The sequence below is a fragment of the Ceratotherium simum genome, chromosome 1, assembly GCF_057802395.1.
Source record: "Ceratotherium simum simum isolate JZ-2026a chromosome 1, ASM5780239v1, whole genome shotgun sequence".
Lineage (NCBI taxonomy): Eukaryota > Metazoa > Chordata > Mammalia > Perissodactyla > Rhinocerotidae > Ceratotherium > Ceratotherium simum.
Window position 1 is genome coordinate 1,073,848 of NC_141900.1, and position 14,237 is coordinate 1,088,084.

Below are 14,237 nucleotides of genomic sequence, written 5' to 3' on the forward strand. Positions count from 1 at the left end.
CTCCCAAAGCTGGTCCTTCAACGTGCATCCCTGATATCCAACTAATCAACTATCTTCGGTTTAAGTCAGCCACAACCACATGATACACCTGCCCTTCACCCACCACTGACCTGCAGCTGGGTCCGCCTGACTTCAGGGCCCAGGGGTCATCTCAAGCTCAGTCCTATGTAGGGCACACCATCCCACAGCTATGACGATGGCTTCCATCTTGGTCTTATGCCCACTGTGTCCTGAGCCAGGTTTCTCATGACCAAAGAATAACTCAAAGCAGCCTGGCTTTCAGAACCCCCTCGCCTCCCAGGATTTCCCAGCACAGGCCCTCCACCTCCAGGCTCACCAGCCCTGGTCCAGCGTGCCTTCGTCTTTGCTCAGGCCTTCCTCTGCTTGTTTGTTCCACTGCAGCTCCTGACTACCCACCACCCGTGTGATGTGGCCCCATCCTACACACCCTGCCACGCTGCTCGGACAGTTCAAACCAGCCCATCTGCTACTGTGGTCTGCAGTGTCATCTAAGTGACACTGTTTGGGGAAGCCAAGAGCCACCTCATCCGCCTATTTGCACATCCAGTTCTGCTCCTACTTCATACCATAAGTGTACAATAAATGTTTTGAGATGATAACTTTTCTTCTTTTCACACTAATTTACAAATTTATCATTAGAGCTATGGAAAAAACAACTTTTAGAAACTCAAGTATCATTATCAAGAAATTCAATCTTTCCCTTAGACCATATAAGGAATTGGAAATATTCACATAGTATTCAAACATTTACTGTTTTGGCTTGTTTGATTTCTGCAGGGTCTTCTCACACTGCTGAGTCCCAAGGTCCTGAAGCAGCAAACGTGAGAAGACAGGTCACATGCTGGTTTGCAAACTGGTCCCCTTACATGGAGGGCAAGGAGAGACTGAAGAAAGAGGCAGACCGTTCCAGATTGGTAGGTGGCAGTTTTAATAAACAAGGGAACTTTCTTACAAGGCTTGTCTTGGGTGGCTGCAAGACAAGTAGAGCTCCACACCCACTCGCCAAATCTTAAAAGTTTATATAGAGGCCTTAAGGGGGTTCAGTCATGTACACCGTCCAGAAGGTCTCAACAACCCATTGCTCTCTCAAGTCTGCGTCCTTGAAAATGGCTCCCACTGTGGTAATGGGGAGCAGAGCGTACATTCCAGAGCAGGGGAGGGGGTGAGGAGCCTCCGATTGCCCGGGTCCAGGTCAAGGGTCAACTGGCAGTCACGTCCTCTCAATGACCCCCTCCAGCACCCCTTAGGTGAGACAGGAAGGCTAGAGGGGGCTGGAGTGGACTGTTTCCATTCCCCAAGTCAGTTAGGTTCTGGTAAAACAGTTCCCTTGTGGGCAGGTCTTATTAAGAAGAAAAGAATGCTCTGGCGTATTTCAAAATAGCTGTTTTACCCCCATGCTGGAAGCATGTGGGGTTTTTATCAGATCTTTACTGTGACAAGCTGGTGGGGCTCCTGGAGGTAAAACTCATGAAAGTGTGGACCCCCTTAAGACTGGACTGCTCTGGATTTTGTTTTGTTTTGTTTTGGAAAGGAAGATTGACCTTGAGCTAATATCTTGGGAGCACAGCGGTCCTCTCCTATTTGGAATTCTCTGATCTGATGCCAGCTTTGGGACTGATGGCCCCCAGATTGCCCTCTGCCTTTGGATTATGGGCTCATGAAGCAGAGTCTGGGAGAGGTGGTCCAGTTGGCTGGGCCAAGTGCCCGTTGCTGAGGTCTGAGCCCCTAGGCCTTTGTAGGATTGATTACCAGGAACTACCCCCACCAAATCCACACTCAGTCCAAGAGAAGTCCAAGAGAAGTAACTCCCCAACAGGAATCAGTGCTACTGGGAAGGGGATGGCGCTGGGCTATAAATGATCCCTGTCCACTGCAAGGCACCTCCATGTAAGATGGACGCAGAAAGCTATGGACATCTGTGGGGAGGGTCCTGGGTGCCAGGCTGGCAGCTGGAGTCTGTGCTATGGCGGTCCCTGTGGAGGTGGCACGGCTAAGAGCAAGGTGAGGCCGGCTTGGAGGATGGGACCCTGGGGCAGGTACAAGGCTGGCCTACTCCCCAGAGTCGGGCCTGAGGTAGGGACCTGGGTCTTGATCACAAGTCACAGAAACCAACTGGAGGCAACTTAAGCAAAAAGTGGGTTTTGTTACAAGGGTACAGCCCTGCGGGACTATGAGCAAGAAAGGCGGCCCCTCCTGTCTGTCACTTGGCCTTGGGGCCTGTGCCTCTGCTCCCCTCCACCCCCACCTCCCTCTCTCTGTATGTCCCTCTGGGAGCAGTGGCCACCTCAGTCCAGTCACCTGAGGCCCAAGGCAGTCACCTATTTCCCAAGGCTGCCACTGCCAGACCCTGTGGGTATTGCAGGGTGGGGGGTGGGGGTGCACAGCAAGGGGGCTGTGGATGGAGCCTGGTGGGAACTTGGGGTGGCTCAGACCAGGCCACCGGAGTGGGGGTGGGGGGGTTGGGGAGGGTGGGGAGGGAAGCACACGGGAGGACCAGGCATGGGTCCCTCGGCTGTAGGATGAGAGGAGGAGGAGGAGGCAGCAGAGAGTTAAGGAGGGGTCCTGGGAGAAGGATGGTGGAAGTGTTGCTGACGGCAGAGCAGGGCGCAGGGTGATAAGGTTCTATTTTGGGGCTGTGTGGCTCTGCACATCAGCAGCACGTCCCTGCGGGGATGTGTCACAGACTAGAGGAGGGCTGGCGGGGAGAGGCGGGGCTGAGGTGAGTTGGTAGGGGGGAGGGCAGAGGCTGTTCCAGACTCCTGGGGTGGCTGAGATGAGGGCACTGAGGGGCAGAGAGTGGTGGAGAAGGAGGGGACAGATGGGAGAGGAGCCGGCAGGGGGAGTTCTCCCTTCTCCCGGCAGCCGCCCCCCTGTCCTCTCCTCTATCTCCCAAGGGGCTGGACCTACGCCAAAGCCCTTCACTAGGGAGGGCACAAACTGCAATGGCGGCAGACTCCAAGGGCCCACTGTCTACAAAAGCTCCTGGTCTCAGCCTCTAGAAGCCTAGAGATTCGTCATATCACTTAATCATTCACTAGACCTTGCCCAGCACCTGCCGTGTGCCAGGCGTGGTGCTGGAGGTAGCGTGAGACACACACCCCTGTCCTTGTGTTGCTCATGGGAAGCCGTGATGCTGGGTTGACCTAAGTCAGGGGTGGACCCAGCGAGCCCTCAGAGGAACATGGCCCAGACCTGAGTCAGGAGATGACTCCCTGGAGGAGCAGACACCTGAGCTGGGGCCTGAAGCCCAAGAAGGCCAGGAGGCTGGATGGGGTGGTTCTTGAGGGGGCCACAGCCCTGATGACTGCTAGAGCTATTCTAGCACCTTCTAGCTCAGCTCCCTCCAAACTGGACCCCAAGCAGCTCCACACCCTGTGCCCTCCTTCAGAGGACCCACCAGTAAGTCTCTAAGCAAAACCCACAGGTGCCTGGGTTACCCGTGGGCAGTGAGCCAGGTGGGGTGGGCCTCGTTGCCTGTAACCGAAGGTCAGAATGAAGAAAAGAATCTCAATTTTCAGTTAATCTTCTGAAAGCTTTGGCAGTGCTCCTATTTGTCTTTGTCAGGATAGAGGATAAGAGGATGCTCCACTCTCCTATTGCTGCAAACAAAGCTCCCCCAGTCTTCCTGGTTTACAGCCATAGCATCTTCTTACTCCTCGTGTGCTGTGGGTGCCCGGGAGGCTCAGTGTTCTTCTGGCCTGGGCTTGGACGTGGCCGTTTGACTGGGGCTGGGGGTCCAACAGTCTCAGTCTCAAGTGTCCAGCCGCAGGGGGGATGGCCAGGCCTCTCGCTCATGTGATTTTTTATCCTAGTCTCAGCATGGTGACCTCCGGGTTCCAAGAAAGTGAGGGCAGAACTGCAAGGCTGCTTGAGGCCAACAAGCCACCAGCGAGCCCGGATTCTGGGGTGAAGAAACAGGCTCAGCCTGCTCATGGGAGCAGCTCTGCACCAACTTGACACTCTGAGTGCCTTAGCTATCGTGTGGTTTCCCTCCGTGGTGTGCAGATGGACTGTGGCTTCCAGGGGCTCTGTCACCTCAAGACGAGCGTCAACTCCTCTGGCCTTGCCACACTTCCAAGGCCCTCATCTCCCCTTTCTGCTAGGAAATTGTCAAGTCACCTGTGTAGATAGCAACCAAAGAGTGTCTGGGTACTAGCCCACCCTCCGATCCATCTGCATGTCCCTCCATCTGCACATTTAATCAGAAAACAAAATCAAACAATGCATAGGCCCTTGCCCTGTGGACATGCCCGATGGTCCAGAACTGAAACCAGTGTCACAGGGGGCTTACTCTGGGCTGACCTCAGAAGAAGAGGCTGGGAGGGTGTGGTGGGTGCTGTCAAGAGGGGTGTAATTCAGACATCTTCATTTTCAGCCCCTGGATATGGATATGTAGGGCCTGGAAACCTTCAGGTGCGAGGACTCAGCATGCCTGCGGGCTCTCCGGGGCCTTCTATGGCCGGTTTATTCTCCTGGAGAGGGAGATCCAGACCTGTAGCCTTAGGCCCACGTACTCTGCTCCAGGATCAGTCTGCACAAAGACAAACAGCAGATTCTAACCTGGCTCTGCCACCTCCAGACTGTGTGTGGCCTTGATAGGTTGCTTTAACCACATAGTGCCTCAGTTCCCCTATCTGTGAAGTGGGGATGATGGTCATACTGTGTTGGTTAGGACTGGGTTCTGCTGCAAGTATAAAAAACTCCAAATAATAGGGCTTGACTCACATAGAAGCTTATTTCTCTTTGTGTAAGACATGGACGGGAGGTCTAGGTGTTGGGTGGTGCCCCCAAGTGTCAGGGACCCAGCTGGGTGCAGCTTACGGCCCCCTACAGCCCTGGAGGTCATGTGCAAGCTGTGTTCCAGGGAGGGAGGTGGAGGAGGCACAACATCTGTCTCTTAAGAACAAAACTGCCACACGATATGGGCTCTGACACCCCCCTGGTCACACCTGCCAGCAAGTGAGGCTGAAAAGTGTAGTCTTTACTCTGGAGCCAGAGGCTGGGGAATGAGCTGCCTGCCCCGTGTGGCTCACGAAGGCGCTTGGCACCGCCCCTGGCACAGGAGTGCTCCATAAGCGCCAGGTGCTGTTAACATCCAGTCCAGCCTCTCCTTCACAGATAAGGAAACCGAGTCCCAGAGAGGGAGCAGGGGTTGTTCAAGGTACTCACTTACCCAGTGAGGGCAACTGGAGCCAGTTGCCTGAGAGGGCCTCCCTCAGTGCATTGCTTCCCTCTGCATCCCACGCCCCAGCCTTTCAGACCAGAAGAGTCTCTGGGGACAGTGACAGCCATCAGACCCTGCGGGCTAAACCTTAGAGAACAGCCTATGCCTCCTGCAGAAGCATGCAGATCGCAGATTTCTCGTGCCAGAGCGAAGTTTGTGAGGAATATCGGCCCTGAGCTAACATCTGCCAAACCTCCTGTTTTTTGCTGAGAAAGACTGGCCCTGGGCTAACATCCATGCCCATGCCCATCTTCCTCCACTTTATATGGGATGCCACCACAGCATGGCTTGACAAGCGGTGCGTCAGTGTGCGCTCGGGATCCGAACAGGCGAACCCCGGGCCGCCGCAGCGGAGCGCGCGCACTTAACCGCTTGCGCCACTGGGCCGGCTGGAGCCTGTCTTATCAGTGGTGTTAACTTATCTAAAAAATGCGCCCCGTGGCCGGCACCAAGACTACTCTGGTGGCGCGGGGGCAGGGCAGGGACTGGGGCCCTGTGCGGGGGTGCTGAATGGGTCTCAGGATAAAATCGGAAAATACAACATACAGGGGCCTGGTTCCACACTGTGCACCGCACAGCTAGCCAGCCCCGCGTGGCCACTCTGCCCCCACCCCTCATCCCCTGTCCGGCAAGCCTGAGGCTCTGGTGAGATGGAGCTTCAGGCCATGCTGCGGAGGAAATTAAAACAAAATCTCCTGCCAACACAGAAAACCTCTCCACCAAAGTCATGAGAAAGAAAACAGACATTATTGAATAAGCATTAAACTAGAACTCAGTGCTCATCACAGGCAACCAGCTAAGAGATGGCAAAGATGGGAAGAGGCTCACCCTTTCTACAGCCAGGTCAACCCCTCCACAGGTGTTCTCAAGAGAGACGGAAACCAGTCCTGCAGTGAGAGCGCCTGACAGCACCTCTGTCATACAGCTCACCTGCACACACCTGGCTGCTGGGGCCCCCCGGGTCGACTGACTGCCTTTATCCGGAGGAAGAATAAACTTGTCCTCTCTTGAGGCCTGGAAGCAGGCTTGCAACTTGGAGCAGGAGCCAGTGCCAGCCCCAAGGGAGGCTCCTACCTCCCACGGAAACTGGGAAATGGGGCTGTGACGTCCCTTCAAGGAGATGCTCCCAGGTCCTTGGGAGACGTTCCTGGGTGTAAAACTGGCAAGAGGCTTATCTAGCTTTTAGATTTACAAAAAAGAAGTAGGGAAAGAACTTACAAGTTTTCTAAAGGAAGTGCTCTAGGAAAAGAGAGAAGTCTGTTTCCTTTCTTTGCATCACGGAGTATTAACTTTTTATTTTTAATCTGCATTTGCCTTTATGCTGCCCCTCAAAGCCCGGGTGAGGGACGTACAGCGCACGGGCCTGCCCTGGCTCGAGGGCACTCCTGAGCAAATGTGTTTCCTGAGGGTCTCCTGAGATTCTGCATTTCCAACCAGCCCTGCAGGAGGCCTCTGCTGCCTTTGCACCCAGGGTGTTGGGGCAGGAATGAGGGGTTTGGGTTGGTGGCAGGGATGGGACAGTGCTTCTTCTCTTGGACCCCTTGGACTGAATGTGAGCCCCTGGCAGAGGAGGAGGAAGGGGCTGAAGCTGATGGAAGTTCCTCCAGAGAGTCCTGGGAGATTCTGGCCAGGGTCCCAGTGAGGGCAAGAGGCTCAGAGACCTGTTCATGGACACCAGCGGAGCCTGCTGGGGGTGGGGTGTGGGGAAGGGACCTGAGGACCAGGAGCTCCAGGACATCTGGAGAGAACGCCTTGGCTGGGGGTGGGGGGTGTCCTCACAGAGCAGTGAGGCTTCCACGGCTTCTAGAAAGACAAGAAGTAAGGGGGGTTGCATGTGGCCTCTTGATGAGGCTCCCCTTGGGGAATAACTGGGGCGCAGAGTGGCAGAAGTGTGTGAAAAGCCTGTCTGAGCCTCTCTCGACAGACTGGGAGTTGCACAGAACTCGGCCCTCCCCTCCGGGAGAGCGTTTCCATGTCCATCTCCAAGAGGAATCCACTGCCTGGCCCATCCCCGGCCTCCCCAGCCATGCCCACCTCCTTCCACTGCCCTCAAACACTCACAGGTGAACACCGTTAGCCCACTCTAGTAAGAGAAGCCTTGGCTTCCCCAAGGAAAAAATCCGGCCTCTACAAATGAGTTTGTACGGTCTCTGCTCCCTGTAAACAGAACCTTCTCTCTTTTCTGCCAGAACTCACAGAGGCAACTCTGCCCAGGTGAAGCAGGCCTCCTTTGGGTGCAGTCTGAGAGAGCACTGGTGTGACCCCTGTTTACTGGGTGTGAATCCTGGTGACCCCACAGCCCCCGGAGAATGCAGGCTTGAACACATCCACAGCTAACTCAGCTCTGTCCAGTGGAATGGTAACGTGAGCCTGAAATGAGAGCCACATATGTCATTTAACATTTTCCTGTAGCCACGTTAAGGAAGCAAAAAGAAAGAGGAGAAATTCCCTTTAGGGTATTTCTAGTCAACCCACTATATCCAAAATATTATCATTTCAACATGTAATCAATGCACAGTTATTAATGAGATATTTTACGTTCTTTTTTTTTGCTGAGGAAGACTCACCCTGAGCTAACATCTGTTGCCAATCTTCCTCTTTTCTCGCTTGAGGAAGATTAGCCCTGAGCTGACATATGTGCCAGTCTTCCTCTGTTTTGTATGTGGGTCACCGCCACAGCGTGGCTGCCAATGAGTGGTGTAGGTTCATGCCCAGGATCCGAACCTGCGATCCCGGGCCGCCGAAGCAGAGCACACCGAACTTAACCACTACCTTATGGGACCCCTATTTTACATTCTTTTTTGTACTAAATCTTCAAAATACAGTGTCCCTTTTACACTTGCAGCACATTCCAATTCACACTCGCTGCATTTCAAGTGCTCAAGAGCCACAGTACAAGCCTGTCTGCTGCTCCTACTCTCTGTCTCGCTCTTGTCTCTCACATACACATGCACACTTTGCCCTCATCACTCCAAACTAACATTAATACCGGCAGTTTTGGTGCAGAAAGGACTCAACTTAGCAGAAAACTACCCCAGGAGTGTGAAAGGAAACATTTTTTTAAAATCAGAATCATGGGGCCGGCCCCGTGGCTTAGCGGTTCAGTGTGCGCTCTGCTGCTGGCGGCTCGGGTTTGGATCCTGGGCGCGCACTGACGCACCACTTCTCCAGCCATGCTGAGGCCGCATCCCACATACAGCAACTAGAAGGGTGTGCAACTATGACATACAACTATCTACTGGGGCTTTGGGGGAAAAATAAATAAATAAAATTATTAAAAAAAAATCAGAATCATGACTTGCATCCGAATATAAAATGAACACCTGTCAAAGATTTTATTCGCTCATTAATGCACGAGGGCACCAATAAGATGTTACAGCTGGTTCAGAGGAGATTCAAAGAGCAGATGCAGTCTAGGCCGTCAGGAATGCGGAGGTGAACTCGCTTAATGGGCACCAAGCTGGCCTCTTGCACAGAGAAGGAGGAAGTGAACTTGCTTTGCTGGGTAACATTCATTTGCCTGTCTAGGGAGGGAGTCATTGACCTGGCTATTGGTTACCTACAACTCATGGAGTTGTGAAATAGCTCAGAGATAGTGACAGGTGCAGAGCACCCTCGAATCAGAGAGCCCGGAGGGGGTGCTAGATGGCAACTTTTGAAGACACCGATGATCTTTTTGGTCCATTTCAGAGTCTTTCACAACTTTTCCCTGCAGAGGCTTGAATTATAAAATTATCCCTTACTTTTTGAAATTGGTTTGTCGAACAAACAGAACTCGTGTACTGGAATCATAACACATTCTTGATTTTGTTCACCCATTGTCCCAGCAGCACGCCCAGTGGGGTGGGCTGCTTGCCTGCTCTCTGGATGAAAACCTGTGCAGTTCCGTGATTTTTGTGATCGCCAATAAGCAATAGAAAGTGTTATGATAACTTTAAACCTCAAGTCTCAATGTAATAATTAAAATTGCCAAGTCCCAGACAGAAATCAAAACTGAACACCTCTGAAAGGTGACAGTGCCTTTCTTCTCGCTTGCCTTCCGGGAGGGAGCGTGGTCAGCTCCTCCTTTCCTGCTCTTCTCGCCCCACCTCCCCAGCTGGGGAATTACAGCAGAGCTTGGAGGGAGGGGAGGAAGCGGGGCAGAGAGCTCTCACTCAGCTATTCCTGTCCAGAGATGGACTTCATGAACTCTAGGTCCGGCCCAGGGAGATGTCTCTCTCTCCCTCTCCCCTACTCCCCACCTTTTCTCTCTACCGCTCCCCACTCCCCCCACGCCCCTCCCCTTCTTTCTCGCCTCCTCCCCTCCCCCTCCCCCTCCCCTTCTCTCTCCCCTGCCTTATCCCTCTCCCTCTCTTACCCCCCCTCTCCCCCCCCCTGCTTCTTTCCCTCTGGCTTCTCCCACTCTCTTCTTCCCCTCCTCCCTTTTCTCCCCTCCCCCTCCCCACCGTGGGTTTTCTGCTCTGGAGGTTCCTCTGCTGCCCTTCAGTACCCATGATGGGGGTGTGTCCTGTCCAGGTGAGGAGGGGGATGGGACACTAACAATCCTTTCCAGAGAAATCCTCTTCTATTTCCAGCCATCCCGCCTCAGAGGCATGGAGCCAGTTCCTGAGTATTTCCTTGGAAGTCTGCGTGTACTCTGGCCCCTCCTTTGGTGTCACGGCACCTTGCCTGCATTTCCAATGTGAAGTTTGGTTGTGTTTTCAAATGGGTTCCTCAGCGCTTTTCCCACAGGGCCCAGCACACCACACGCCTGTGTAGGGAGGCCTGCCTGAGCCAACGTGCAGAGATGGGGGCTGTGTGGTCAAGCAGTCCGAGGGGCAGAGTCCCAGGGCCGTTGCCCATCAGCTGGGCCGTTGGCAGAAGTTTGCTGAGCGTTGGGTAGGCAGCCTCACGATGCTGAACAGAGGGCCCATCGTGCGCCTCGGTCTGGGCCTGGTGGAGGTGGGCATAAAGCCCAACATTTCCTCTCCTGGAGGTGCAGCCTTGGGCGAGATGCCCACCCTCTCAGGCCTCAGTGTCCTCATCTGTAAATGGGCGTATCATGGCTCATCTGTCACTGGGCAGTGTGAGGTGCATCGAGGTGGGCTGGTGAGGGGCCTGGCTTATTCTCACAGCGATCCCTGCATTGGCCCCTCGGATCCCCTTGGCTGACCCCACCCCATCTGTCACAGACAGGCCACCACTGCAGGTCTAATTCAGAAACAGTGTTTATTGAGGTGACCCCAAGGGCCTGGCACTGAGTCACGGCCACCGGGCCACCGGCGTCTCCTGCTCACTCCTCCTTCTCGTCACCGTGGGTGATGATGTAACACAAGGACTTGTAGTCGATGTTCCCTGCCAGGTCCATGGGTGTCAGGGCAAACATCTGCTCCACCTGTGGGAGGCACTGGTGAGAGGCAGGCCTTGGGTTGCCCAGCTAGGGAGGCCTGGGGGGGCCAGTGTGTGACCTGAGGGAGACCTGTGTCCCTTCTCCCTTCCCCTGGGGCTGCGTTTTGGCCCTTAGCCTTTTCAGCCCCAAACCCAAAACTCTCAGTTAATGTTTTTCTGTTGTCAGACTTTGGGCAGACTGGGTGTGGGCGGCCCGATGGGGGCCATGGGTCAAAGGGCCCACCCTGGCCCTGGGGACGCTCCCCTCTCTTCTCTGTGCCGCCCCCACCCCCGCATGTACGGAACCTCTTCCAGATGTTGAACGTGCCACTGTGCTCTCACCCTTGGGCCTTTGCACACACGGCTCTCCCAGCCTGGCACACCCTCCTCCCTTTTTGACTCCACGTCCTTTACCCTCCAGGTCTCAACAGAGACGGTACCTTCTCCAGAAAGCTGCCTCTAAGCCCACAAGGGCAGTGGGTCACCAAGGCCTCCCCAGTGCCCAGTGGGGTGAGGGCTCTGCAAAGGGGTACGGGAGAGCTGTTGAAGGAGCCAGGAATCCTCACCTCAGCCGGAGAGAACTTGTCTGCCTGGGTTAGGAGAAGCTGCTTGAACCTGGGTGGGTGGGAAGCAGTGGGAGAGCCCCGGGTGAGTGGCTGCAGATGGAGGGGGGAGGAAGGCTCCCTCGGTCCAGGTGGCCACCCCCAAGGAGCAGACAGGACCCACAGTACAGGCGCCACCCTCACAAGGGGCCTCACTGCCCTCCCCAATTCCCGCAAGGTGCCCCGCTGCCGGCTCCCACTTACTCATCCTTGTTCACCACGCCCTTGCCGCTGGGGTCAAACATGCGGAAGGCGCTCAGGATGGCTTCCTCAGGGTCTGTCCCTGGGAGGCCGAAGGCGCAGGTGAGAACCCACGCACCTCACCTCCCTTGACCCATCCAGGAGGAACCCAGGGTACAAGGAGAGCCCTCCACATCCCAGAAGAGGTGTGTGGGGGGGGTGTTCCCTGATACGAAGTGTCCCTCAGGGCCCAGAAGGGCGGTCCTCCTGAGAGGGGCGGGCTGACTAGGAGATCGAGATTTGGGATTTGGGAGTGGAGGCTGAAAGCACATTTTCCAACCCTGAGTCGAGACTTGGGGTGACCAGTGCCTGTGGGTCTGGGAAGCAGGGGTGGGCTCCACATCCTCTGGGTGGGCAAGGGCCAGGGGGCGTCCAGGAGGGGGTTTAGGAAGGGTCCAGGTAGGGTCCGGGTAGGGTCCAGGCAGGGTTCAAGCTCGCTGCCTGGCCAGGAGGATCCAGGCCTGCCCCAGGCTCACCATTGAGCTTCTCTCCAAAGAGCGTGAGGAAGACGGTGAAGTTGATGGGGCCCTTCCCCTCCTGCAGCATGGCGTCCAGCTCCTCTTCTGGGACACTCACCTTCCCTAGTGGGGTGGGGGCACGAGATGGACACAGGAACCCCGTAGGGTCCAGTGGAGCCCAGGCTGCCTTCCCCTCCTTCCCAGCCACAGGGGGTGTCGAATCACCGGCAGCTCTGAGCAGGGGAGGTGAGGTGGAAGTTAGGTGTGACTGGGGGGAGGGCGGTGTGAGGAGATGGGAGCAGGGCAGGCTGGGCGGGAGGTGGGCACTCACCGAGCTGGGAGTAGGTCTCCCGAAGGTCTGACTTGCAGATGATGCCATCACGGTTCTGGTCGATGCAGCTGAAAGCCTGTGAGGTGGGGGGCCTCAGTCTCCAGGTGTGAGCAGCTCGTGACCTCAGGGAAGGCAGAGGGTGGTGGGAGGAGCAAGGACAGGGGCCAGGACCACTGACCTACAGAGAAGAGGGGTGTATCGGGGCGGGGGCTCCGGGACAGGTCCCAGGCTGTTGGGGGTGGGGTACTCACTTCCTTGAACTCCTGGATCTGGGCTTGCTCAAACATGGAAAAGACGTTGGAAGAGCCACGCTGGGCCTGCTTGGTGGCTGCAGCCTTGCCCCGGGTCCCCGCCTTCCTGCTGGCCTACAACAACTGTGGGTGGGGAGGAGTCCTCTCCCTGGCTCCCCAAAGACTCCCCCCATGAATACCCCCAGAGCAGCCCAGGAGAGGCTGTGTCAGAGTCCTCTTCCTGTCCCTGGAGACCACCTCTCCAGGCCCAACACAGGCACAGCAATGGCTGGCTCTGCTCCCCTAGCCCAAAGGACCATAGCTGGGAGGCCACTGGCCTTGCATCCCCCCACCTGGCACTCACCATCCTCTCTCTGTGGCAGCCTGGTTGCCACGAGGGGCCCACAGCCCCCTTTATGTCTCAGCCTTATCACCTAGAGCACCAAATAAGGACAGGAGGAGAGGACAGGCCCAAACTTGGCAGCCCCTGCCTGGGCTGGGGGAAGACAGGGCCCCAAGCAGATTCCAGCCACGTTCCTAGTGACCTTCAGGCCCCCAACCTGTAATATCCGGGTGTCCACCCATTCCGGCAGCACCGGATGCAACACCTCCCGAGAGCAGAGCAGGCTCACAGCTCTCACCACTCCAGGTGCTGAATGAGAGGCCCCTGCTACCCCCATCTGACTGCCCCTCCTGCAGGGCCAGCCCAGAACCTGCCCAGGCCAAGAGGACAGCGGGGGGAGGGCTGGCCTGGGGCCCCCACAGGGCTTGGCAGGGCAGTGGGTGGTACTGAAGTTGGTCTCTGGCCTGAGACCCCCAGGGATTCCCAGACGTTTGGGTGAAGAAGCTTGGCCCTGGCCTCTGCCCCCTCTGACCAAGGGGCAAAAGGCAGCCCTGAGCTGGCTGTGACCCCAAACAGAACCTGCACGTGATGCTTTTGGAGCAAGAGCACTGCCTGTAGCACAATCCCCCGTGAAAGTGGGTTGTAAGCCCCTCATGTGGGCTCAACCGTGGAGCAAGGGGCCCGGGCGCCCTATGCTGTGCCAGAGCAGCAGCCTCACTGGCTCCTTGCAGGCCCAGGGCACAGAAGGGCTGGGAAGAAGGGGACATTCCAGAGCAGAAGGAGTGGGCTGCTGGCTGCCCCCCGAACCTGAAGCAGGAGTGGGCTGCTGGCTGCCCCCCGAAACCCGACTCTGCAGGGCTGCCCCACCACCCGGGAGTGAGGCCAGACTCTGCCAGTTGGGGTGAGGAATGCAGAGAGGTTCTTATCCATCAGACTCAATGTCCCTTTTGTACAACAAGTACGTATTTTAAAACACCTCCTTTACTCTCCTGAAGTGAAATTTATAGACTATATAACTTACCTTCATAGTGAATTTAAAAAAATCAATACAGTGCCCTGAACTGTAACATAAAGGAAAACTAGAAAGTAATTTATATTAAAATGAGATCCCATATGTGAATGCTCAAACATGAGTACATTAGTACCAATAATGAAGTAATCAAACGCTCGTACAAACTTTTGATGCATAATTTAGATTCAACAGAACTAAAAAGATAAGAAGCAATTCCATATGAGACATACCAGAAGATGAGAGAACATCTCAAGCGGGATGTGACTGCTCAAAATCACAACTTGGGGTTAAGTTCTGAATGAAACAACACAGTTATCCCAGATTTGCTCAGTAGTTTCTCTCACTGAAGAGTGAGTATATGTTAAAATCCTACAAATATGTGTTTATATGTAACTAGGCTATATGTAAG

General features: G+C 55.3%; 1 protein-coding gene across 1 annotated transcript; it reads right to left on the minus strand.

Annotated features, from left to right (window-relative positions):
* Positions 1–10,434: 10,434 nt before the first annotated feature.
* Positions 10,435–12,650, minus strand: MYL7 (myosin light chain 7). Its single transcript, XM_004438324.3, has 6 exons — positions 12,495–12,650; positions 12,244–12,319; positions 11,931–12,035; positions 11,419–11,497; positions 11,179–11,227; positions 10,435–10,619 (listed from the first exon to the last, which is right to left on the minus strand). The coding sequence occupies exons 1-6, from the start codon at positions 12,528–12,530 to the stop codon at positions 10,518–10,520; spliced, it is 447 nt and encodes a 148-aa protein (XP_004438381.3). The 5' UTR covers positions 12,531–12,650; the 3' UTR covers positions 10,435–10,517.
* Positions 12,651–14,237: the final 1,587 nt, after the last annotated feature.

Excerpts from the sequence above, each read along its gene's own strand:
- MYL7 (XM_004438324.3), bottom strand. The coding sequence starts at position 12,530 with ATGTTTGAGCAAGCCCAGATCCAGGAGTTCAAGGAA. Across the intron at positions 12,036-12,243 it reads GGAGACCTACTCCCAGCTCG|GGAAGGTGAGTGTCCCAGAA; the intron begins GTGAGTGCCCAC and ends CCACCCCACTAG. Across the intron at positions 10,620-11,178 it reads ACAAGTTCTCTCCGGCTGAG|GTGGAGCAGATGTTTGCCCT; the intron begins GTGAGGATTCCT and ends TGCCTCCCACAG.